Source organism: Plectropomus leopardus, chromosome 22 (assembly GCF_026936395.1).
Source record: "Plectropomus leopardus strain MGB_pleo_1.0 chromosome 22, ASM2693639v1, whole genome shotgun sequence".
In the NCBI taxonomy this organism is placed as follows: Eukaryota; Metazoa; Chordata; class Actinopteri; order Perciformes; family Serranidae; genus Plectropomus; species Plectropomus leopardus.
The window spans coordinates 1,632,156-1,657,165 of record NC_142197.1 but is presented as its reverse complement, the minus strand read 5'-3'; the positions used below and the strand labels follow the sequence as shown (position 1 = coordinate 1,657,165).

At 39.5% G+C, this 25,010-nt stretch overlaps 2 protein-coding genes across 9 annotated transcripts in view; one reads left to right on the top strand and one right to left on the bottom strand.

The window, feature by feature from the left end:
- LOC148185827 (uncharacterized) overlaps positions 1-25,010 on the top strand; it is a 377,412-nt gene that overhangs the window by 285,271 nt on the left and 67,131 nt on the right. The gene's annotated exons all lie outside the window — the stretch shown is intronic.
- gata3 (GATA binding protein 3) lies at positions 1,064-25,010 on the bottom strand. 7 transcript variants are annotated; one of them, XM_088072362.1, is made up of 7 exons: positions 19,082-19,459; positions 18,574-18,965; positions 17,124-17,660; positions 14,273-14,329; positions 14,066-14,112; positions 8,133-8,258; positions 1,064-2,496 (listed from the first exon to the last, which is right to left on the bottom strand). In XM_088072362.1, the coding sequence occupies exons 2-7, from the start codon at positions 18,806-18,808 to the stop codon at positions 2,194-2,196; spliced, it is 1,305 nt and encodes a 434-aa protein (XP_087928488.1). In that variant the 5' UTR covers positions 18,809-18,965; positions 19,082-19,459; the 3' UTR covers positions 1,064-2,193. The 7 variants fall into 7 exon arrangements, with proteins under 7 accessions (XP_087928488.1, XP_087928491.1, XP_087928487.1 ...); XM_088072365.1 differs by having other exon boundaries at positions 17,181-17,660; XM_088072361.1 differs by lacking the exons at positions 14,066-14,112; positions 19,082-19,459 and adding an exon at positions 24,819-25,010 and having other exon boundaries at positions 14,184-14,329.

The window sequence follows — 25,010 nt, the reverse complement described above, 5'->3', positions numbered from 1 at the left end:
TCGACTGTATTTTTCAGTCACATGCGTAGTACTTTGACTTGCACCACCCTTTGCGGTCGTGTATTTTTTCAGCTCTATATGAGGCACTCGTACAGTAATAGCAGCGTATTATCTGTTAAAAACAACTGTAGTTATCTTTCATTTTCCCCTTCATGCTGCATGTCACATGTCGACTGTAGTGCAGTGATCAGTATTTGTTTCGGAAATTCTGCGGTGGGAATCCTGAGCACAGCTGATAACTTTTGTCCCTCAAAAAGACGATATAGGATTTAAACATGGAGGAAATGCCGGCTGCTGTGTGCTTAATATAGTGGTCCAAACCAGCAGAGTTCCTCTTATTTTCCCCGCTGAGTCATTTCTCAGCAGCAGAGGTGCTGCATGAAGCAGCACAGGTGAGCTCACTGTGCAGGAAAGTGAGCATTAACCCTTTGAAGCCTGGAGTCACTTTTCTTGCGTCGCTTTTAGATGTCTTTTTACAGGTATTTAAATCTTTAAAGTCTGAGCACGTCGGTGCAACTTCTGTCGAAACCACGGGACAGAAAAGTTTGTTCAGGTTTCAGCGTGTTGATCTGACATATTTTGCTGATTTTTAATGTCTAGGAAAGACAGATGTGACTATAGTGGATATTCTTGCTGTCAGGTTTCAGCATCTCTTTGATATAAAGTACATAAGAAGCTCGACAAGTCAGAGGGAAATGCCTGAAATGACGCCGTTTCCTGATTAATCGTCCTCGCTGAGTGACTGGTAGATGTGTGATGTGTGTGTACAGTGTTGCGTGTCAGTCGCTGTGTATTTATGTATCAGTAGGACGAGACAAAAGCCCCTTCAGCAGCGGTGCCTGTGTGGGCCGGCCTCTCTGACCCCTGCCATTTGATTTGTTCCTCCATCGCCTCTGTTTATTTCTGCTCTTCCTGTTTGTGCTCAACTGACCGTACGAGCCGTTCCTGTGAATGCTGGGTAAAAGAGAAAGAAAAAGAAATGTGGCGGGGTGTCGCTGGTTGTGGTTGTGGCGGGTGGGTGTGTCAAAGATCACAAGAAAAGACGTCTCTCAAACCACAGCGCTAACATGTCAACAGAGATTAAACTAGTTTATTATTTTCAAAGAGGGAAAAAAAAATTACGAAACAAAAAGCAGTCATATTTTACACTAGTGATTATTATTAAATTTTTACAACCATTCAGTCTGCATAACATAAAGAAATAATTCTACATCTTTGTTTATTTCGTATTTTTGGTACTCTGATTTATACATACAAATAACAAATACAGGAACTTTTTTCACAATGCATATAATCTGTGGGCAGGAAGAAAGTCTTTTTGTGTGTGTGTGCGTGTGTGTATGTGTGTATGTGTGTGTACGTGCGCGCGTCAACACAAACCAATTGCCCGAGACCTATAGCACATCCAAAAAAAAAAGAAAGAAAAAAAAAGAGAGTGAGAGACGCCTGCAGCCGGGGCCGCGGACTCTCTGCAAACTTAATGCAACACAGTTCACGCAGGCGAAAACCGAGGCCTGCCCTTTCTCTAAAGTCTCTTCTCACCTTCTCCTCCTCCCTTTTTTTTTCTCCGAGGCGTCCTCTCCTCGCTCAGGAGGTCTTCTACCGCTGCGACTCGTACCCTTCTTAGCTGCCCAGGGGCATGTTTCCTTTTTTTATTCTCACTTAATTAAAAAGTCTTCATTAAATGTACTGTATTTCATACAATTTGTACAAATATATCGTGTCTCTCCTCATCTCCGGCACGAAGAAGCAGGGGAGCCGCGAGGGCGGGGGGGGGGGGTGGGGTTCCTGTTACACAGGTGCAAGGTGAAGAGAAATTTCAGCAAAGTATTTTTTTTTGTGATGTGTGGAAAAATGGCTTTTTGTACACAAATGGAGCTCCGTGTCATGTGGATGGGCCTCAATGTGGCGGCGGCGTCTCGTGGTTTGGAGGAAATTGTTCTCCCCGCGGAGGTCAGTGCGCCACAGTCAGAGTCTGCAAAGCATTCACATCATCGCAGAGGTACACTTTTAGAAAAATAAGATACAACTGAGGAGGAAGGAGCCGGACTGTCGCCGTCACGCCGCAGCTCGGTGGCGGGACAGGGGGGCGTGGGTCGGGCCGAGGATTTGTCTTTTTGGGAAGCAGGTCAGCAGAGGTACCGAGGGGCGTGGAGGTGGCGAGGCCGTGGGTTCAGGGGCGCGGGGGGACGTCTAACCCATGGCCGTGACCATACTGGAGGGGTGGTGGGGGGCGAATGGGAGGCTGGAGGAGGGGTGCATGGGTGTGGGGGTGGTCAGCGGGGTGGTCAGCATGTGGCCGGAGTGCGAGAAGGGAGGGAAGGAGGACATGTGGCGGGACAGGGCGGCCGGGCTGAAGGAGCTGCTCTTGTCCATCAGGCTCTTGGAGAAGTCGTCCATGCTGTCCTGGGACTTTTTGCTCTTCTTGGACTTGCTGGACATCTTCCGGTTCCTGGTCTGGATGCCTTCCTTCTTCATGGTCAGAGGTCGGTTGATCTGCTCTCGAAAGGAGACAGAGAAGGGGGCACATTAGTATTTTGTTGCCGCCACAGCGCGTTCACATGTGAGATAGAGATCAACTTAAAGACATTTGTCGTTGTGGCTCCTTCAACATTAAAACCAGGAGCGACATCTGGTTTCTAGTGCTGCTTTCAGACGCCTTTCACAAGTACTTAAACTTTTGAACCATGAGCAAAACTGCAATTAAAAAAAAATCAAAATATGGGGGGAAAAAGGCAATGAGCACACAAATGCAAAAAAATTGTAGATTTAGAAAAAGTCTCTTTTTTTTTTAAAGTCTAGAGAAAAATGTTTCAGGAAAAAGAAAAAAGTATATTTATAATTACCATGATTACAAATTATGTTATAGAATTATTGCAATTTTTAAGCATCGTTTTCATTTTCTTGTTGATTTTCAACTGTCTTTTCTTTTTCCATTTTTTTAAACAATTTTTTAGGTTTTTTTCTTTTTTTTTTTGGATATTTTTGGGTCATATCTTCTTCTATTGTTCATTTCCACCCTTCTATGTTTTTGAAAGAAATCAAGCCAATATGCTCAGGTTTCATAGGGTTAAACCTTTGAACCCAAAGCAAATTGGTGCCTTTTTCAAACATTTTTTTTAAAAACGTGGTGGTGGGGGTGGGGGCAATGAGCACCTTTTTAAGAAATGTTCCACAAATTGCAAGAAATTAACAGATTTAGATCATTATTATTAAAAAAAGCTAGGGGAAAGCTATATTTATAATTTTCAGTTACATATTTGAAAAAAGGTTACAGAATTATTATATATAAGAACTTTCCCCAGATCATTTCTTTGTTTTTTTTCTTTTTTGTCCTTTTTAAAAATGTATTATTTTTTCATTAACTATTTATTTATTTTACTAATTTTCTTGTACTTTTTTACTAATTTTCTTGCCATTTTTTCTTTTGTTAATCGTCGCCATCTTCCCACATTTCTTTTTTTTTTTTTTTAAAGAAATCAAGCCAATTCTCTCCAGTTCCAAAGGATTAAGCAACAATAAAAAAAGCAACCTTAAGTGACGGGTGTCACCACATTTCAAAATAAGTAAGAAAATGTGGAGCTTTTAGTTTTCTTTGAGGCAGATTTGGGGGTTTTGAGGAGACATAATGACATGTAATGGAGTCCCATTACGGGCAAATCTGACTGTCCCATCCTGAAACACAAGATTGTTTATATGATCTGTGTGTGTGTGTGTGTGTGTATTTAAATGTTGAATCATTTAACTGTATCTGAGGCTGCGACTGAGCCAGAAAGAAAGGGAGAAAAAGGATGGAGGAGGAGGAGGGATGGAGGGAAGACGGAGGGTTTGCAGAGCAGAGACGGAGAAGGGTCTGGCAGCTAATGTCGACCACAGAGACACATGGCCATGACGACCGCCGGCGTCGGCCAAGTCCTCCTCTCCACCCTCCTCCTCAACCGCGCGGCCGTCTGCTGGCCAAAATGGCCCCAGCTGCCATATTCCAGCACCGGTTTAGCCGGGAATGGGAGCTGGATGATGGAATTCGGGGCTGTGGGCCGGATTATGAGGGGAGGTGGATGACTGGCTTCCTGATCTTTCTGAGCGGTTCTTCCCGGGGAAATGGGAGCGGGGATTTCTTCGCGCTCTGTCTGAGACATTGGCATTTTTCAGTGACTCTTTAAGCAGAGTGGCCTGGATGATTAGCGCGGGGCAGAGATCTGTGCCCCCCCCCTCCAGTGATGTGGTTTCAGTCTCTAAGATGTGGCTCCACACTGGGTGACTTTCTCTGCCTTGCTTCCAGCTCCGAGGCACGCTACGCCCACCTAAAGCCGGTCAGGCCCGCGCTCTTTGATGCTGAGATGTCTACCGTCTCGCAGAGGAAGCCCCGGGCCTTCGGCCTGCACTCGGGCCGCCGCCCCAGCACATCAAACAAAAGCCAAAGTGTTTGAGTCAATGACCACCGCAAAATACATACACACATCCTCTCTCCCAACAGCAGCAACTAACCACCTGAAACCAGAGGTGTCAAACCTGAACACCTCACTCAGAGACACAGACGAGAAACCAAATCAAGCCCCGATTTTCTAAAACAAGCAGGCGTGTGCACACTGTGGAACAAATTGCCATAAAAATTCTGCAAAATTCTGACAGTAATGTACAGCACTGTAATGCAAAACACTGTAAATCTTTATGCTTTTTGGAGCGAAATTACGCTGTAAACCTCAAATTCTACTGTAGGATACTATAATTTAATAAGGGAAGATGTTACAGTGAAATTGCTGTAAAAATTCTGCAAAATTCTGTATAGTTTTTTGATAAATACAGTAAAACTGTAAATCTTGATGCTTTTTTGAAACCAAATTACATTTTAAATCTGAAATTTTACTATAGATTACTGTAATTTTATGGGAAAAGTTGTTGCCGTGAAATTGTTGCAAAAATTCTGCCAAATTCTAACAGTAATAGTCTAGAAAAGTCTAGAAAAATACAGTAAAACACTGTAAATCTTTGTGCTTTTTAGAGCTAATATTATACTCTAATGCTCAAATGCGACTGTGCAATAAAACAAGTGAAATTCCCTTGTACTTTTTAAGTGTTAGCAACTTAAGTAAACCAAGTTAGTCTGACTTAACTTGATCATCACAAAGAGGTTTTTTGCCAGTGATGAAGTTAGTTGATCTGCGAGTTCTGTTTTGTTGACATGTTTAAGTAAATACAAGTACGATTTACTGGCTTGCAAGCAGAATACAGATAAGAATAAGAATAAGTAAGTATAACCATTAGTCTTGATATGTTTATTTCAGATGTAATTCAATTTATGTAAATTTTAGTTGTATTTACTTAATTTTTTTGTTAAGTTGTTGCAACTTAAAAGTGAATAAAGTTATCACTTAGAACAAGTTAATTTCACTTGTTACTTTTCAATTGACTTCATAAAATGAAGTAAATACAACAAATTTTTAAGTAAACCCAACAAATAAACACAATGTAAGAGTAGTTATAGTAAGATCGACTCGTCAGATTTTACAGTGTGCTCTGCTGCCCTGCTTGTCACGCAAACACTCCCTGTTAAATCATTTTCCCATGTTACTTTTGGCAGATTGTTGGGCGCTGCAGAAGCGAGGTTAAAAGGAGAGAAGAATAATATTTCCCAGTCGCATATTAGCATCTGAACCGACCCCGACCTCTGCGTAATTGTGAAATGAGTTTATTTTGGTAAATCCAGACTTCGGTTGCTCCCTTTGAAACAAATTCCACATTCTTCATGGAGAATTTAGTCGCCTGCGTGTGCACCGTCCCAAAACACCTGATGGTAGCGGTTTATTGTCCCGTGAGCTTCGGATAAGAAGCTTGTGAAAACAGAAGTTGCCACAAACATGTTGTCAACACCTGAAAGACGGCCTCGTTTTCAGGGCCGTGCATAGACATTTTGGGGGCAGGGGCTCAAGCTGTGAAAGAGGGCACCCCTCAATGAAAAATAGGGTTATATAACTTTAACTTAGTAACGTTTTATTTTTTAATTTCACAGCAGTGACAAACAGTGCTGACACTTTGGGTCAACACTGTTGTTACCTGGCTGGCTGTGATTAAACCATTTCTTTTGACTTAAAAAAGTTAATGTCCAGGTTAGGAATTATAACAGTTTATCAATGATCAAATAATCGGTTGCTAAAAAAATCTGGAAAACTGATTGCCTTGAAAAATGTAAGTAAATATAAATACTGGGTTCCCACCATCACTAAATTTCTGGAAAAGTTATGAAATTAGATAAACTTTTTTTTCCAGGCCTGGAAATGCTTTGGAATTAACTGAAAATTTTGGAAAAGTTTTGAGTATATATCATTTTCACTGTTTAAATAATGTCCATCAGATTCCCAAAACATTACGCGAAGTATGTTGTTTTTCAGTTGTAGCACATCATTGCTTAAATGTTGACTGGATCTTTGGTTTTCTATTCTCCAAAAAACAGGCGCAGCCTTGAGGTTTTGCAGTAGACTCGTATGTGCAGCTCTGGTCTATTTGGTGAATGCAGCGAGTTGCCAGCAAGAACTTGCAGGTACAGAGAGTTGGCATGATCATAGGCCTATCCATCCTAAAATACTTAAATTGGAAATTGGGTCGTATATTATGGCGAAGTTTTTATAATTCATTGGTAAATATGTGAGAACCTTTTAACTATTAATTTATGGTTACTGTAGATGTAATTGTTAGGTTTACTTAATTTTGTGAAGTTGAAGCAACTTAAAAGTTTACCTAAATCAGTCCTTCTTAGTTTTAGAACCCATGTTCACTATGCTATTTATCTGTATTCAGCTGGTTGCAAACTAGTCAGTCATATTTGTATTTTCTTAAACATGTAAACAAAACAGAACTCGCAGATCTCCAGACTTCATCATTGACAAAATCCTCTTTGTGATGATCAAGTTAGATCAGAATAACTTGGTTTACTGAAGTTGGTGGCACTTAAAAAGAAAAAGGGGATTTAACTTGTCATTTTTAAGTTGCAACAACTTCACAACATTAAGTATATAGATTTATAGTTATGTTAAATTTACCTTTTCAAGGCAGACAGTTTCCAAGATTATTTTAAGTAAGATCAAATTTTCAGATTTTACAGTGATAGTTTGCAGCCATTTTTAAGTTGGAACAATTTCACAAAATAAAGTAAATACAGCTAAATTTCAAGTAAACAACACTTAGATAAACATGAATTAGTAAACATGAATTAAGTTTTTTTTTTTTTACTTTTTCAAGGCAATCAGTTTCCAAAATTAAAAAAAGTAAGATCAACTTGTCAAATTTTACAGTGACTACTTAGTTAATACACAATATTGTGTCAGACTAACTTGGTTTGATTAGTTGCTGTCAATAAGAAAGAACAAGTTAATTTCACTTATTTTTCACAAAATGAAGTAAATACAACAAAAATTTAAGTAAACCTATCAAATAGATATAAACATAACATAAGAATAGTTTATTTACGTTTTATGTTTTTTTAAAGGTTATTTAAAGTAAGATCAGCTTGTCAGATTTTACAGTGCAGCCTTTATCTGTTGTCTGCGAGAGGAAAATATTACCTACATGTGGCCTCAGAGCAGTTAGCCTGCTTATTATTACTATTAGTTTCAGCCACAATGGCTGTTTGATTAAAAGTGACAGCTTTGTGCGGCAGGAGAGGAGAGAGAGGGAGAGATAAACGAGTCCCTGGGGTTCTCAGATTGAGGATGTGAAATGATGTGGCGAGGCGCTAACCAACCCAAAACGAATCAGGCGGATTGGTGGTCAGAGGGGGGACTCGGAGTCCCCGGCGCGCCAGGAACCAAAAGGCTCGAAATAAGAAGAAAAAAATGGGGCCTGGAAATTAATCGAATTTTAATTAAGCCCCCCCTTCTTTAATATTCAAAAGCAAGGCGGCTGCGGGCTTAGTTCACTTCGGTCTTATACATTTTAGATTCGCACTTACTGCCAATAAATCATATTAATTCTACAGTATTTGTTATCGCCCGTGCCCCGGAAATCCTCTGCAGGGATAAAATATTCAGAGGAGGGAGGGGAGAGGTGCCCAGCAGGACGTGATGAGAGAGGAAGATGGAGTAAAGCCTCTTTTTTTGATGTGTTAGTGAGATATCCTATGAAGGTTTATTACTTACATTGTGCAGTTTATAGTACAGGCCGCAGGCGTTACACACCGGGTCCCCGTTGGCGTTTCTCCGCCACAGCGTCGTCGTTGTCGTCTGGCAGTTGGCGCATGACGTCCCTGCCCGTCTGGCTGCGGACTGCAACACAGAAAAAAAAAGACCACAAGAAACGTCACATGAGCGCATCATAACCAGACAAAAACATGGAGGTTTTATTGTGACGCATTAAGATGCAGGGCTGCAGAAAGCATCGCTGAAATGTGCATATTTGAGCATTTAGCACTTTAAAATCTGACCAATTACTAGTAAACCAATTACCTTTAGAAATGTAAGTAAATATAACAGTTAGTTTTAATTTATGTTTACTTTATATCTAATTGTTAAGTTTACTTTAAATTTGGTTATATTAACATACTTTTGTGAAGTTGTTACAACTTAAAAATGATAAGTTTATGTCATCAGTCTTTCTAAGTTATAGAAACTTTATCATTGGCAAAATCCTCTTTGTGATGATCAAATTAAATCAGACTAACGTGGTTTACTGAAGCTGTTAACAACTAAAACTTAAAAAACTTGATTTGATTAAATTTGTTATTTTTAAGTTCTGATAACTTCACAAAATTAGTTAAATATAACTACATGTTAGGTTACTTAACAATTTCATGTAAAGTAAACAGAAACTAAGACTAATAGTTATATTTTCGAACATTTGTCAATGGCAATAGACTTTTTTTAGAGTACAATAAACTTGTCAGATTTTACAGTAAACCATTAAACCAAAAATGTGGAAATTAAACACATCACAAGTAGTCTTTTCAGGTGCAATGTTCGCAGCCCTGCATGCGTAGTGTCTTGCATGTACAGCTCTATAAATGCACCAAAGAAAACCACATTTTTTCATTCAGTGCACATTAAATGCAATCGTTACTTCCTCTCATGTGCGTTGTGCACAGCTATTTAAAAGACAATAAATGCGTTATTTTGCCTGCATATACACTCTCAGTGGCCACCCTTTTTTGCACCGAAGCTAATAATAGTTTAACCCTTTGAAACTTCAGCAAATTGAGCAAACATTGGAAGAAGCCAACGAGCAACAGACGAAGAAATGACCCAAAAATTAGCACGAAATGAGTAGTAAGTGCAAGAAAATTACTTGAAAATTAGCAGCAAAAAAAAGACAAAAACAAAATTGAAATGACCTTTCAAAGTGCGTAAAAAATAAGTATAAGAATTTTGTGACATAATTTGAATATGTAATATGTATGATAGTTATAAATATTGTATTTCCCTAGCTTTGACTTTTCGCACCAGGTTTTTAAAAATAATTTGCGATTTGTGGAACATTCCTTTCCATGTTGCTCACTGCCTTTTTATCCAAGGAAACTGCAGCAATGTGCTCAAGGTTTAAAGGGTTAAACGCTTGTGAAAGGAGTCTGAAAGCAGCACAGGAAAAGTGACGTCGCCTCCATGTTTCAAATGGTTAAAATAAAGACAGAAATACCAAAAAAACAAAACAGAGCCGCTTTCACTCAAGGCTAAAAATAGCGTCATAGAGCACATACCTCCTGCAGAATAAATATTTACAGAAGACATAAAAGCAGTGCCTTGAAATGGGAGAGCTATTAAATCTGATTAAATTTCCCCTTTAAAGTGCGTGTTTGTGTGCCACGCAGGCTCGTTTTTAAACAATCGAAGTGAAAGGAAAAAAAGCACTGAACATATAGATTTTGATTAAAAGATTTTTTTTAAACATCATGGACAGAAAACATGATCATGCGGTGAAATGAACCCTTCGGCAGTAATTGCACGCCAATTAAAAGCAGAGTAATGATAAAAAAAGGAAAGGAAAAGTGTGTATTTTTAGCTGGGCTGCAGGCTAGCAGCAGAGTGAAACCCTCTCTTCATCCTGACACAGTGAAAGTCGTGTCTTCCCATGGATTTAGCTGCCTGTCTCACAGCCCGCTCTGCTGCTGCAGTGGCTTGACATTGATGTTATAATCTCTAAAAACAATCAATAGACAGGTGACCGCAGAGGACGCGCGAACCTAAAGGACTACATTATCTCAGGGAGGGATTTCCAATTATACACATGTGGTGGCCTAATAACCCCTGCTGCTGCTGCTGCTGCTGCTGCTGCTGCTGCTGCTGCTGTGAATAACCAATCAGAGAGGAGGAATAAACCTTATTAGGTCTGTTAAGTCCTTGCACGATGTGTGTGTCATATTGCATTTTCTTTTTTTTTTGTTTTACACCTTACATTTTTTTAATCACACCAATCACTAAATCCTTCAATATTTTCTGCAACAAAAACACTAAAAACAAGCAGACAATCCAATATTTAGTCACAAATGATCAGATTAGCGGATCATATCTTTTTCCAAAATCCTCCCCTGATTCACTTTCTGGCCTAAAAATTAGATTTTTTTGCATTTTTGTCCTCTATCCAGTCACCACATCCTCAAATAATTTATACTGTCTGCTTCCAAAACGTTAAAAATAAACAGACAACCTATCATTTCGTCAATTATTACACATATTATAGATTGGCAGTACATGCCTCCTTTGATGTCACTTTTTGACCTACAAATACGATTTGGGGGCATTTTTTCCTAATATCCAATCGCCAATTTCTCAAATAATATATATTTTCTGTTACCAAAATGCTAAAATAAGCAGACCATACAATATTCTGTCAACTGTTACACAAATTATCTAATTGACGGGTCATATCTTTGTCCCAAATCCTCCTCTGATGTCACTTCTTGGCCTAAAAATACGATTTTTTTTTTCATTTTTGCCCTCTAAATTCTCAATAACGTAATACTTTGTGCCACCAAAATGCTAAAAATAAGCAGACAGTACAATATTTTTACATTTTTACATTTTTTTTGCATTTTGCCCCCTATCCAATCACCAAATCCTTAAATAACCTAATATTTTCTGCTACCAAAACACTAAAAATAAGCAAACAACACAATATTTGGTCAACTATTACACAAATGATCAGATTGGCAGATCATATCTTCATCCCAAATCCTCCTCTGATGTCACTTTCTGGCCTAAAAATAACATGTTTTACATTTTTGCACTCTATCAAATCACCAAATCCTCAAATAATGTACATTATATTTTCTGCTACCAAAATGCTAAAAAAAAAATAAGCAGACAATACAATATTTGATCTACTAATATGCACATCATCTGATTGATCATGTCTTGGTCCTAAATCGTCCTCTGGTGTCTCTCTTGCCTGTAAATAAGCTCTTATTGCATTTTTCAACCTCTTCATTTTTATGCCAATCACCAAATCCACAAATAACGTATGTTTTCTGCAGTCAAAACATTAAAAATAAGCAGACTAAATATAATTTGGTCAATTATTACACAAATTATGTGATTGGCTCTTCCTCTGATGTCAGCTTCTGGCCTATAAAGAGGATTTCTTTTTTTTTTTTCTTTTTTTTTCTTTGCATTTTTTGCCCTCTGTCCAATCACTAAATCCTTAAATAACATTAAAAATAAGCAGACAACATATCATGTCATCAATTATTTCACACATTATCTCATTGGCTCCTCTTTTAATGTTACTTTTTGGCCTGTAAATTGCATTTTTTGCCCATCCAATCACTGGCTCCTCAAGTAACTTAATATTTTCTGCCACCAAAACCCTAAAAATAAGCAGTCAACATATTATTTGGTCAATTATTACAGAAATTATCAGATTGGCAGCTCATATCTTGATCCTAAATCCTCCACTGATGTCACTTTCTGGCCTATAAATAACACTTAAATCCTTAAATAACATTTTCTACCACCAGAACGTTAAAAAAAGCAGACAGCATAACATTTTGTCAGTTGTTACACTAATTATCAGATAAACGGGCCATGATCCTCTTCTGATGTCACTTGTCCTATAAATAAGATTTTCTGTCCTAATCTATCCAATCACTAAATTCTCAAATACACCTTCAACATAAGCACAAAGTTAAAAATAAGATATTTTTAAGATAGAAACAAGATATTATTAAGTCAACTACTGCACAAATGATCAGATTGGCTGATTGTGTCCTGGTTATAAATCCTCCTTTGATGTCACTTCTTGGCCTGAAAATAAGGTTTTATTTGCATTTTTTGCTCTCTATAATCACCAAATCCTCAAATAACTTAATATTTTCTGCAACAAAAACCTTAGAAACAATCAAATTAAACGTTATTTGGTAAAACACACATTATTAGATTGGCAGCCCCTATCTTGGTCCTAAATCCTCCTCTGATGTAACTTTCTGGCCTAAAAACAAGATTTTTACCCTTTATAATCACTAAGTCCTCAATAACATAATGTTTTCTGCGTCCAATACCTTTAGAATAAGAAAATTATGTATTATTTGGTCAACTTTTGTAAACATTATCAGACTGGCAGCTCCTATCTTGGTCCTAAATCCTCCCCTGCTGTCACTTTCTGGCCTAAGAATAAGATTTTTACCCTTTATAATCACTAAATCCTCTTAGACTTAACATTTTCTGCAACCAAAACCTTAAAAATAAGAAAATTTGATATTATTTGGTCAACTTTTACACAGATTATCAGACTGGCAGCTCATATCTTTGTCCTAAATCCTCCTCTGAATTTACTTTTTGGCCTATAGAAAACAGTTTTTGCATGTTTCCCTCTGTAAATAAAAACCTACAGGGTCAGTCAGTGGCGTGGAGGTTGCCCACCTGGCCGCGGCAGCATTTTTAAGCACAGATTAAAACAGTGAACAGTCTCTAGTCGAGCCTGTGTGGCGGCCCGAGCTCAGACTCAGCAGCAGCCGCTGTGTTTTGACTGGGGAAGCGGGGCTGTGTTGTTAGAGGGGACTTATCTGCGCTGCTCAGATATCCGGCAGCCCTTCCTGGGAAGTCGGGTTTTCACATTAGAGAGAGGCGAGCTGGAGGAGAGTCCAGAGCAGGACTGGACGGCCATCATTGCCTAGAAAGATTTTTTTTCTTTCCTAAGAAGGCAGGGGAACTCCTCTAAAGCTCATAAGAGATGCAGCTTTGATGAGAGGGGCTTTCCCAAAATAACTGCAAAAAAGGGGTAGCTCCACTTGAAGAACAGCAAAAACAACCTGCCAATACATGTATCCGAAATGTCAAAGTAATGATGATGGAGCTCAAGTGTGCCATTTTTGAATGCAGGCCTGCAGCTGCCTTAATGCATCTCCAAAATACACATGGGGCCTATTGTTTAACCCTTTGAAACCTGAGCAAATTGGCTTGATTTCTTACCAAAACATGGGAGGAAGGGCAATGAGCAACAAGAAAAAAATTAGCCAAAAATTAGCAAGAAATTAGGAAAAATTATTTAAAAAATAATAATTCTGTAACATAATTTAAAAAATGCAAATAGCCTATATATGTAGATTTCTTTTCCTTTTTCTAAGCTTTTTTAAAAATGGCAAGATACGAGTAAAAAGTACAAGAAAATTAGCTGAAAAATAGTAAATAAATAACGAAAAAGAGAGCTATAAAATTAACAAGAAAATGAGCTGGGAAGTTCTTTAAAATCTTAATAATTCTGTAACCTAATTTAAAATATACAGGTTTTTCCCTTTTGCCATAGACATTTCCCAAGCTTTTTATAAAAATAATTCTTAAAATATACTAATTTATTGCAGTTTGTGGAACATTTATTACCAAGCTTCTTATTGCCTTTTCCCACCATATATATTTTTTAATCGCGCCATTTTTTTCAGTGTTCAAAGGTTGAAATAGTCGTGACAGGCGTCTGAAAGCAGCACCAAAAAAAAAATGTTGCTCCAGGTTAAACAGAATACTGTGAATCAATGACAATTTTTTAGCAAATAAAAAAATAGCATCGTCATTGCATTTATATGTATATATATATATATATATATAAAAAATACTGTGCAGTTTTTTCTATGGTAGTATCTGAAAACAGAGACCTGCACTTGTCGAGTCAATTTCCTGCAGCTAATAGGCCTACTTCTTCCTGGATAGGGGAAAAAAACAGAGAGAGAGACGGAGAATGTCATCAACAGAGAAAACGTGGTGGAGACGTACCAGCCGCCGCTTGGGTTTGATGAGAGGGCGATTCTGCCCGTTCATCTTGTGATAGAGTCCGCAGGCGTTACACAGATAGTGACCCGTACCGTCCCGCCTCCACAGCGGAGTCGACGTGGCCCCGCAGTTCACACACTCTCTACCTTCTGCAACACACACACACACACACACACACACACACACACACACGGACATACACAGAACATGGAGACAGTAGGTCAGTTGGTCCTCGCACGTAACTCTTAATGCATGCTGAAAACAGAATTGTTAGTGGTTATTTTTTTTCATAAAGCATGCAGTATGCACAAAAGCGTCTTTGCAACATCAAAAATAATGCATTGCTCATATAAGCAGGATTTTTTTATGCAGCAGATGTTTTATTTTAAATAAAATTAAACACATGTGGTGAGTGTTGGTGCAGCAGTTGTGTTAAGGTCCATAATGCAAATATATATATATATATATTTTTAAAAATCACAAAAATTTCAAACTATGACTCCTGGGTAGGGTTGCAGCGATATGCTGGTTTTTACAAGTCTTAATTTTAATGATAAAACATTTGTTAAATCTTAACTGACCTCTCTGTTTTCATTTAAGGGTCATTGTGACTGATAATAATAAGAAAAAGAGGTTGTGCTTTAACAATAGGATTCTCAGTAGAGTGCTAAATCCCAAATCCAGTTTATTCCAAACTATTGAAAAGGTAGCACATGTCAAGTCTTCAGGTCAAGGAGGACAAAATACTCACATTTCACTTATTATTATGAAAATTCGTATGTTTTGTCCTCGTTGACTTGAAGATTTGACATGTACTGCCTTTTCTTTTTTTTCTTAATAATAATAATTCTGTAAAATTGTGATATGGTGAAACCGCGATATTATCGGTACCATGAAAATCTCATACTGTTGCAACCCTAGTCGCGTTTTTTCAGACTAAGAAAAATGCAATTTCCTCTGACAAATTAAAATATATATATATATATATATATATATATATATATATATATATATATATATATATATATATATATATATATATATATATATATATATATATATTAAATCTTATATTTTAAAAAAAACATCCTTCTTTCTCTCATCAGTCAGTTTCTCATTTGATGAACAACAATAGTGATATTTTCTGTGTGTATATTATTATTGTCTGCTTCCAGGCTGTGTCCTTTGTTTTCAGATGATTGAGGGGGTGTTCATGTTTCACTGGCACTTCTCTAGTGACACCGACAGGTGAGACGCGCACTAACAGTTTGATTATAGTATCAGGGGCCCTGAAACTGAAACAAGGGAGCTGCTGCAGCCACAGTCACATTATTTGAAAGCACACAGGGCTTTTGTGCAGCGCCGAGAGCGTTTTTTTTTTTTTTGCATTTTCCTGCAGCCGCACTTCCCCTTTTTCCGAGCTGCAAACACACACACACACACACACATACACACACACACACACACACACACACACAACCCGAGTTCTTCACGGAGAAACGCGTCAGTCCGGCCGACGTGACACACATGCGAGCATCTTGATTTATTTAATCTTTGCAGTTGAAATGCGCACATTACTCGAGTCAAAACGGGCCTTTGTGGTGCGTTTTTTTGGTGCGCTTGGAGAATTGAAGTTTGCGTGACACCGCGCTGATAACGTCATTTAAAAAAAGAGAAATACTCATCAGATCGGGAAATATCTTAAATCTCACATTATCCTCAAATTAAAAATCTTTATTTGCATTAATGCTGCAGAATAATCCCGATGATATGCATCAACTAATCCACTGTTTTCTATCCTCCCATCAAAGCCGCTGATATTAATCTCATTACAGACAAAATGCTTTTCAACCTTTAAAATAATTACCCACAATTTGGAAACATCTCCCCACCACTTTCCTCTCTCCTCCCTCCCTCCGCAGTTCGTGCACTCTGCCACGGCGGCGGCTCGCCCGCTTTTTCCCTGTGAATGAACGAGCAGCATCCGGTGCTCTACACGCTGCGTAAACAATGCAACTGTGGCGCGCACTGGTCTGACAGTAATGGGATTATCTTAAACATATAAACGGGGCGACACAGCCCAGAGAGCTGGCTTCCCCACTGTCTCTCCCTCTGCCCCCCTCTCTGTCCGTGTGTGTGTGTGTGTGTGTGTGTGTGTGTGTGTGTGTGTGTGTGTGTGTGTGTGTGTGTGTGTGTGTGTGTGTGTGTGTGTGTGTGTGTGTGCGCGTACGTGTGTGTGCTGGTGCAGAGGAGGAAGGGGGAAAAATGACCTAAATTCATCTTTGAACTGCTGTGCGTCACGGGGGGAAAATATCCAATAAAATCTGCGAAATAGTTTTATTTCAAGGTACTTGTTTTTGAATTCGTACATTATTTTGTTTTCATTTTTTATAAATACATTTTTAAATATATTTAGTTTTTAATATGCATTTTAATTTCAACTTATAATTTATTTTATTTAACATAAGATATATTTAATTTTGCAGGTGTAGTCTCCCACCATTGTACGGTCAGCATGCACACGTGCATTAAACTGGCAAAAACGACAGAGCAGACTGTCTTAAATAATCTTAACCTTAAAGTAGAAACAAATAGAAATTTAAAAATGATGATAATAAAGAAAAAAGTGTGTCAGGTGTGAGTTTATATGGTAGTCAGTTTATTATTATTATTATTATTATTATTATTATTATTATTATTATTATTATTATTGTTATTGTTATTATTCTCAGATGATGAAAGAAAGAGCTTTGAGGCATTTTGTTGCGCCTTTTTTGACCTTTTTGCCCCCCAAAAAAGCAGAGCTTGTTCATGAATGAGCTGCTTATGGGCATTTCTTTTTCTTTTTTTGTATGAAATTAAACATTTCTGATCATTAAGGCTGCAAATCTGGGGAATGATGTTAGATTAAAAAAATGATATGTAATAAAAGCGCACGCCTACCTGAATAGGACCTTGATTTTGGTCTCGTTTTGGAACCATAACTAGAAGATGACCCACCTATCAGGCTACTCGGTGGGAAGAGGCCGGGGCCGTATTCGGGGACATAGGGAGGGTATGTGGCGATGGGGTGGTGGGCAGAGGATGACCCTGCGCCGATTGATGCCACGCTCCGGCTGTGAGTCGACTCCAGTTTCATACTCTCGGCCAGGGTCACCTGGTACTTTATGCACTCCTTGTCCTCCTGCCGCCCGGAGCTGCTGCTGGGGCCCGGGGTGGAGATGCCCGGGTCCGGGGACACGTCTTTCGGCGGGGTCGGGGGGAACGTGAAGAGGTGCGGGCTGGTGTGACCGGTGGACAGTGAGGAGGAGGAGGCCGGGGGGTAGACGGACAGGCCGGCCGGGGAGCCGTGGTGCAGGGGGTTCTTGGGGAAGGGGCTCAGGTTCCAGGGGGAAGTGCTGTGGTGCGGCGCGATGCCTTTGCTCCCCTCCAGCCAGGGCAGGGAGCCGTGCAGTAACGAGGGACGGCACACCTGGCTACCTGCGCACAAACACAGCAAAACATCACCATCTCACCCCCTCACTCTGCAGACATTTGAGGCCTGAAAAGGCGCCTAAAATTGCACAATTTATCAAGGAACATCCGCAATTTGAGGCCTGCTAAAACTTTTACGCACAGATTTACCAAACGCGTTTACAGATTTTATTTCAGCACAAATTTAACCCGCCTCCAGCTGCTCAGTCAAAAGTATTTTCTGCTGCCGTCTCCTTTGTACGTAATATGACCTTTTTTCCACCAAACAGCCCTTTGACGCAATAAGTCAAACGCTTCGTGATTGAGGAAGTTGCACTTATAGGGAACTCCACAAATGACTCGCCAAACAGGATGTTATAATAAAGATAAATATTGTTCACGCGCTCAGCGGTGCTACCGAAACATTCCAGGTGTGACTTCTGAGCCAACGTTTGTTTAATTAAATACTAATAATAAATGCTGGATTCGGAGACAAATTACGCACGAGGTTTTGAAAATCTTGAGCCGAATGTGATATTTTTGTGAGGCAGTGAATACAAAATATTCCAGGTGTGTGACTTCTAATAGTTTAAATCTAAACACTCCGTTGATTTTTGAAACAAATTACGCACTAGTTTTTATATTTTCTTTTTGTGTGTGTGTTTGAGAGTGTGTGTTTGGGGAGTTGAATGTGATACACGCGGAAACCAAAGACAAACTGCAGGTAAACCAGACGTATTTACGGCGTGGTTTCACAGCTCTTTACGCTCTCGGATTTTTAGACCCAAGTCAGCTCGGGCCAAAACCGAAACCTGGTCTGGATCACACTCAAATAATTCCAAACGCGGCGACAGTAATCGCTGCTAGGGTGCATTACGCGCACGGATCTAATGCGCGCATTATTAAATAAAAAGGCCCAAAGAGGCCGTTTTTTACTTACTGTGCGGAGGAGGAGGGTACCTCTGGACGGCGCGGACAGAGTTTCCATAGTACGGAGAGACGTGGTTCCCCTGTCCATCGATATTAAAGAGTACATCCACATCGTCAGCCAGCTGATACTGCGAATGGTCCATGTACGAGTGGCCGAGGCCCGGGTGATGTGAGCCGGGATGCTGCTCGTTCAGCACCGCGGGATGATGGCTCATCCATCGTGGCTGATCCGCACTTACTTCCATCGCTTTCTCTCGCTTTTTTAAATTTTTGTTTTTGTTTCTTCTTCGTCAGTCAGAGTTCATGCAAACAAGTCACAAGATAAGAAAAGAATCAGTCCCAAATCCGTGCGTGTTTTTTGTGTGTGTTAAATCCACAGGTTCCGCGCTCGCTTCCGATCACCTGGAGACAGAGGGGAGAATTTAATGTCTCATTTTTTTCTGGAAAAAAAAAAAAACATGCAGCACACAACAGGCTTGCGCTGTTTTAAAGCGAAAATATTTAAACACGAAACATACCCCCACATTACAAATGCAACAAAGGTGTTGTCATATAAATACGTCCAAAATGGAATCCAACGCAGAGTTCCTGAACTTGCTCCTCTCAGGCGAAAAAAACAAATGTTTAAGCCCGGCTCAACAAGTTTGGGGCTGCGGGCGCGCGGCTGGTTTGCAGCGGATGGCTTCACTGCGCACTGACCAGCACCAGCAAGTTAAACTCACTGATCAAATCTGTGTTTGTGCGCAGTTGTAGAGCCCTCTCCATTAACTCCGCTCCTCTCTCTCTCTCTTTCCCCTCTCGTCTGTGTGGCTGTTGCCCTTGCTCTACCTCCTCTCTCTCTCTCTCTCTCTCTCTCTCTCTCTCTCTCTCTACAGCTCCCTTTTTTTTTTTTTTTTTTTTTACAGTGAAGGCATTCTTTCAGGATGGCGCCAGGCAGCTCAATGCTTGCAGACAGCTGTGGCGCGACGCAACTTAAGGAGGGCCTGTCAGTGTCATCAGTTAAGGGGAGGGGCCTGCCCTAATTGAATATAACGTGAGAGATGCAGGAGTGCTGCAAGATTTCTTTCAATGACCTTGCCAAAGAAGATAAAATAAAGATATTCCAATTTTTTTTAAAAAAGTGCTCCGAATTCAACTTTGCAACCTAGTTATGCATGAAAACATATTTAGGTGCTGAATTCATGCTGCAAATTAATTTTGCAGATTGAATTCATTAATAAAACATTAAAGTATAGAGACGCTATTAAGAGATTCACAAAAACGCATTTCAAAAAATCAAAAATTAAACACCCACGTGTCATAAAAACATTTAAACAAGTTAAATAAAATAAAAGTGTTGAAGAATAAAGACACGTTTTAATCGGCACTTTTTCAAACAGTCTGCAGCAGTTTGTCTGTGCAGAGAGAGAGAGAGAGAGAGAGAGAGAGAGAGAAACTGCAGCAGAGCCTGTTGCTCCGGGCCACTGGCAGGTTGCGGGACTCTTAAAATTGTGACAGTGCGTCCTCTCGCGGTGACAGGCACATTATTCTAATGGTAGATTCCGAATTGAGCCGATCTGCTCACCGTGAAGCAGGCGCGGACAAGGACGCCTGGGACCTTAAAGACTAAAAAAATAAATACATTTAAGAAAGCCTAAATAAATAATTAAAGAATATAAAATAAAAGAAATATATTATGTAGGCTTTTATTCCCTGTCAGTTATGTTATCAGTGTCTGTACAATACTCTCAAGCAACAATGGCTCATTATTTATTCAAAAACTGCATTAAATGTAACATGATAGCGCGCACGGGGAGTGATTTAACCACCTTTTTTCCCCTCAAATGTAACACATAAGCGGCTAAAAATTAAACACCACTTACACATCTAAATCAGAGAGGTGTTCACCTTGTATGTACAGTGTCACATGTGCACGATGGCGCGCGTAATTCGCTCCATTGCGCGGCGGAAACGGGGGGGGGGGCTCTCCTTGGGGGAGTATTTAATGTCTAAAGGCCAGTTTCTCCATATTCTGTCAGACTGGCAGCGTGGAATAGCTGTGTGTGTGTGTGTGTGTGTGTGTGTGTGTGTGTGTGTGTGTGTGTAGTGGGGGGGGCAGCCTCGGCGACGCCACTGGATGTGACGTCACCGCGGTGTAAACAGTCAGGAAATGAACCTTCCTCGCGGCGCAGCAGTGGGTATACAGCAGGCAGCGGTAGCGCGCACGCCCTTGCACCAGGCGCGTGGGTATCACCAGCATTCATCCTGTGACAGTAATATCAGGTAGGGTCGGTTTAACCCTTTGAAGCCCAGGTAGTGATTTCTTTTTTCCAAACACATGGGAGGAAGGCAGTGAGCAAAGGAAGAGGAAATGGCTCAAAAATTGGCAAGAAATTTGTAAAAAGCACAAGAAAATGACCTGAAATTTAGTAAAAAGAAATGAAAGAGAAATTAAAAAATCTTAAAATGATATATGTTGTGAATAATAATTCAGCAACTTGAATTTTTTAATATGTAACTCAAATAATTGTAAATATATTTTCCCCAAGACCCTAGTTTATACATAAATAATAGAATAAATAAATAATTTTCTAAATTTACTAATTTATTGCAATTTTTGAAACATTTTTTACCAAGGCATTTCTTGGATTTTAGTATATTTCTAGGATTTTAGGATGTTTTCGGATTTTTGGACGTTTCTGAGATTTTTGGACGTCTCTGGAATTTAAGTATGCTTTTCGGATTTCAGGACGTTTCTTAGTTTTTAGGACAATTTTAGCATTGTAGGACGTTTCTCGGATTTTAGGACGTCACTGTGCTCATGGTACAAAGATTTCAATACTGAAAAACACAAACGCCCTACATCAGCTCAAGAGAAGTGAAATCGCTCCGGGTGTCAAAGGGTTAATGAGTCACTAGCTGCACAAAAAACGCATGAAATTGACCGTTAGTGGTCAATATTATCAGAATGAATTCCGCAAAAGGTGTATTTTAATCATTATAATTATTTAGAAAAGTGAATAGTCCATTTATTTGTTTTATTCGCGGTTTATTTGTTTGATTTTGGAGGTTCTCAAGGCGGCGCGTGGGAGCACAGACTGGGAGAGACTTGGCAAAGCGTCCTATTTTTCCTCTCCAGGATAGCCCCACACCTGGAGACACACACACACACACACACACACACACACACACACACACACACACACACACACACACACTGAGGCAAACCTGAGACTGAACTTGGATGCAAACTGCTGTAGCTGCCATTGTCGAGCTGTCAGCGGACTCGTGTAATTATCCTCTTGAAAAGTATCGCGGAGCCATTATCCACACAGTCTCCGTTCTAGGTGCTCAGAGGCAACACATGACGGTAAATGTAGCCTAAAATCCCGATTATGTTTTTTTGTTTCTTGACTGGATGTATCGAAGCTTAGAGAATGGGACATGGAAGCCGTCCCGTGACTTGATTCCCGGAGCCTTGGTGTCAATAACTGAGCTTATTCAGACCGGCTCTCTTTAAGTAAAAAAAAAAAACAAAAAGAAAAAGTTGTCATTTATAATCCCAAAAACTGATGGTAAAAAGGTTTTTTTTGTCTCTGACAGTGTGTGAGTTTTAGAGTTTTTGGCCTACAAATAGCAGCGCTGTTGTGCGTAAAGGTTGGCTGACAGAGGCAGTTTGATGGCAGCAGAGATGTGAAGATGTCAACCAGCTGTGATTCAAATCAGCACATGCAACCCATTTTTTTTGGAGGGGGGGGGTATTGGCGGCTGAGAATTTAAGACACGGTCGGATTATTCCGTTGCCAGTGTAGAGGATGAAATGTTTTAGATAACGCCTGTGTGTGTGTGTGTGTGTGTGTGTGTGTGTGTGTGTGTGCGCGTGTGTGTGTGTGTGTGTTTAGTTTCCCCCCCCCACCCCAACTTCCTTTGTGACCTCATCAACAATTACAATCATTGTTTTTCCTCGTCAATAATAATTTCCTTCCGTCAGCTGATGAATCAAAGGTCAGGGAGATAAAATCCCACAGTAAAAATGAAAATAATACATTAAATTAGTCACATAACAGCAGCAGCCTACTACTAGAAAATACTATTTATTTTAAACAGCAGCACATATAAAGGTTAGTATGTGCGCGTGTGTGTGTGTGTGCGCGCGCGTGTACGTATTTGTGCATATTTGGTTGTATTTTTAAAATTTTATTAATTCATTTATTTATTTATTACATAAAGTTTAAAGGTTAGTGGCACTTAGTCGCAGCTATTTTAAATAATTTATTATGTAAATAAAAAAATAGATAATGAACACACATTTTTATAAACCGTTTTTTAAAGTAAGTGTGTGTGTCTGTGTGTGTTTATCTATTTCATTAGGGCCTGTTTCATCAAAAGCGTTTTTGTATCTAAAAAAAGTCATTCATTTCAACATTAGCTCACCAAAAATAGCCATGACTACTACATTATTAACCTTTTTATCACAATTTAAAAAAAAAAAAAACAACTTAAAAATGTAAAAGCGCAACCACAAAAGATGAAATCTAGTCTGTCATCAAAAGTTTTGTATCTCGGTTCCTAATGTGTCATATTTCCTGTGTATTTTAATTAATGTCTATATATACTATCCGAAATAGCTGCTATTGACCTTTTCTGCTCATTTGAAAAATATATAAAAATGTAAAAATGCAACTAAAACGGATGAAAATACACACGACACGTTGAATCTAATAATAATAATTCATTAAAAGAGTGTAAGGCAGCATGTGTAGAGTCAGTGATTCAGAATGCTACAGGCGAGTCATGCTGTAATTGTGATCTACATATTACTGCTTAAATGCTCCTTTATGCATTTTGAAACACCGCACGTCGGTCTGCATGTTACATTTGTCGGCGTGTTAGTCATTTGTCACTTTTCTGGTCTTTTTAAGAAAGACGGAGGCTCTGTTTCTGCTTCACACTGAGAGCATGTGAACACACTCGGCTTCTCAGAACAAAACGAGGGCGTCAAAATCTGCTCGAGCAACGTGAAACTTCCTAGAATGATCAAAATGAGAAACTGGAAGGCTTTTTCTTCGAGTGTGTTACAAAAAAAGACTATTTTGTGTCATTTTTCCCATTGAGAGAGAGAGGGAGAGGAGGGGGAGAAAGAAAAAAAGAAAAACAAAACGGTCTGCCAATTGACTGACTCTGATGCTTATCAGCGTCTATATCGCTTCTCGCCAGACGCGCCGATGTAATCTTTCATTTAGGGCCTTTTCACCTCTTAAAGCCCCGACAGAAACAACTGATATTTAAGATGATTTATAAATTTGTTAAAAAATATATTTAATTTGTTCGAATTTAAATTAAAGCTCAAAATAAGCCCATAAACTCCGATAACAAAACGAAAATCTAACAGGAAATTAAAACATGTCCCTCTTTGTCAAGGCCTTTTTTTTTTTTTTTTGCTTTTATTATTTAAAATATTGTATAAAATTTTAAAAATATATAACAAGATCAGATTTAACCACAGTAACCAGTTCGGTTGAATTAAAAAAAGACAAAAAAATAAAATAAATAAAGTATCCCTGCGCTCTTGCATGCAAATAACCGTCGCTGGAGCTTTTTGGCCCCGTGACTGTGCGCGTGTGATGCCCTTAATTTGGCATCCTGTTCATCCTAACAGCTCTCTTCTCTCTCTCCCGCCATATCAACACATATCGACCAAAGATGGAGGAGACTAATAACGGGGAGAAACCTCAGCGAGAAGCTTTTTTTTTTAAATGACCCGCCGGCAAAGGTAATCAGATCAATTTCACGGCTTGTATGAGATTCTGCCTATAACCGCCAACCTGCGCGCGAGGTAATAGGTCGTTAAAAGCCCCTCATCTGTGCTATTTTGGGCAAAATATTTGAAGAAATTAAGGGTTTTTTTTTAAAATTATCCCTTTTTTGATGCATCAATTCCAGGTGCGTAAAAGCGGAAATTATTGGCGAGAATTTGCTTCGACAGAAAAGAGGCAGCAACTAACATCGACGTTAAAGGCAACAATGGCGGACGATGTGGATATTGTGTGTTATCAACACCTTTTTTCAGCAAGTAGCCAAGAGAAGGGGAGGAATTAAAGTGGCAGCTTCTTCCTCTCTAGCTTCGATGCATCGAAATCATTTCTATTTTTAATTAAAAGTTTGCCATCATGCACAGAGCCGATCAGTGCGCGCACAAAGCCGCTGCGGGATTGGACAGACCGGTTTGGGGTGTTTTTTTAGGATGCACCGGCTCCGGAGCGAGTATTTACTAACCTGTGGTGGAGGCTGGACGGACGCTTTTTCCTGCAGATGTGGAGAAACATGGAGCTGGAGCCGCCGGTGGCGTTTAGAGACTCGCACAGAGACACAGAGAGCTGCTGCGGACCGAAAACACACTCACAGTGCTGAAAGAGGAGGAGGAGGAGGCGGCGGCGGTGGTGGTGGTGGTGCGCGCGCCCTCGGTCC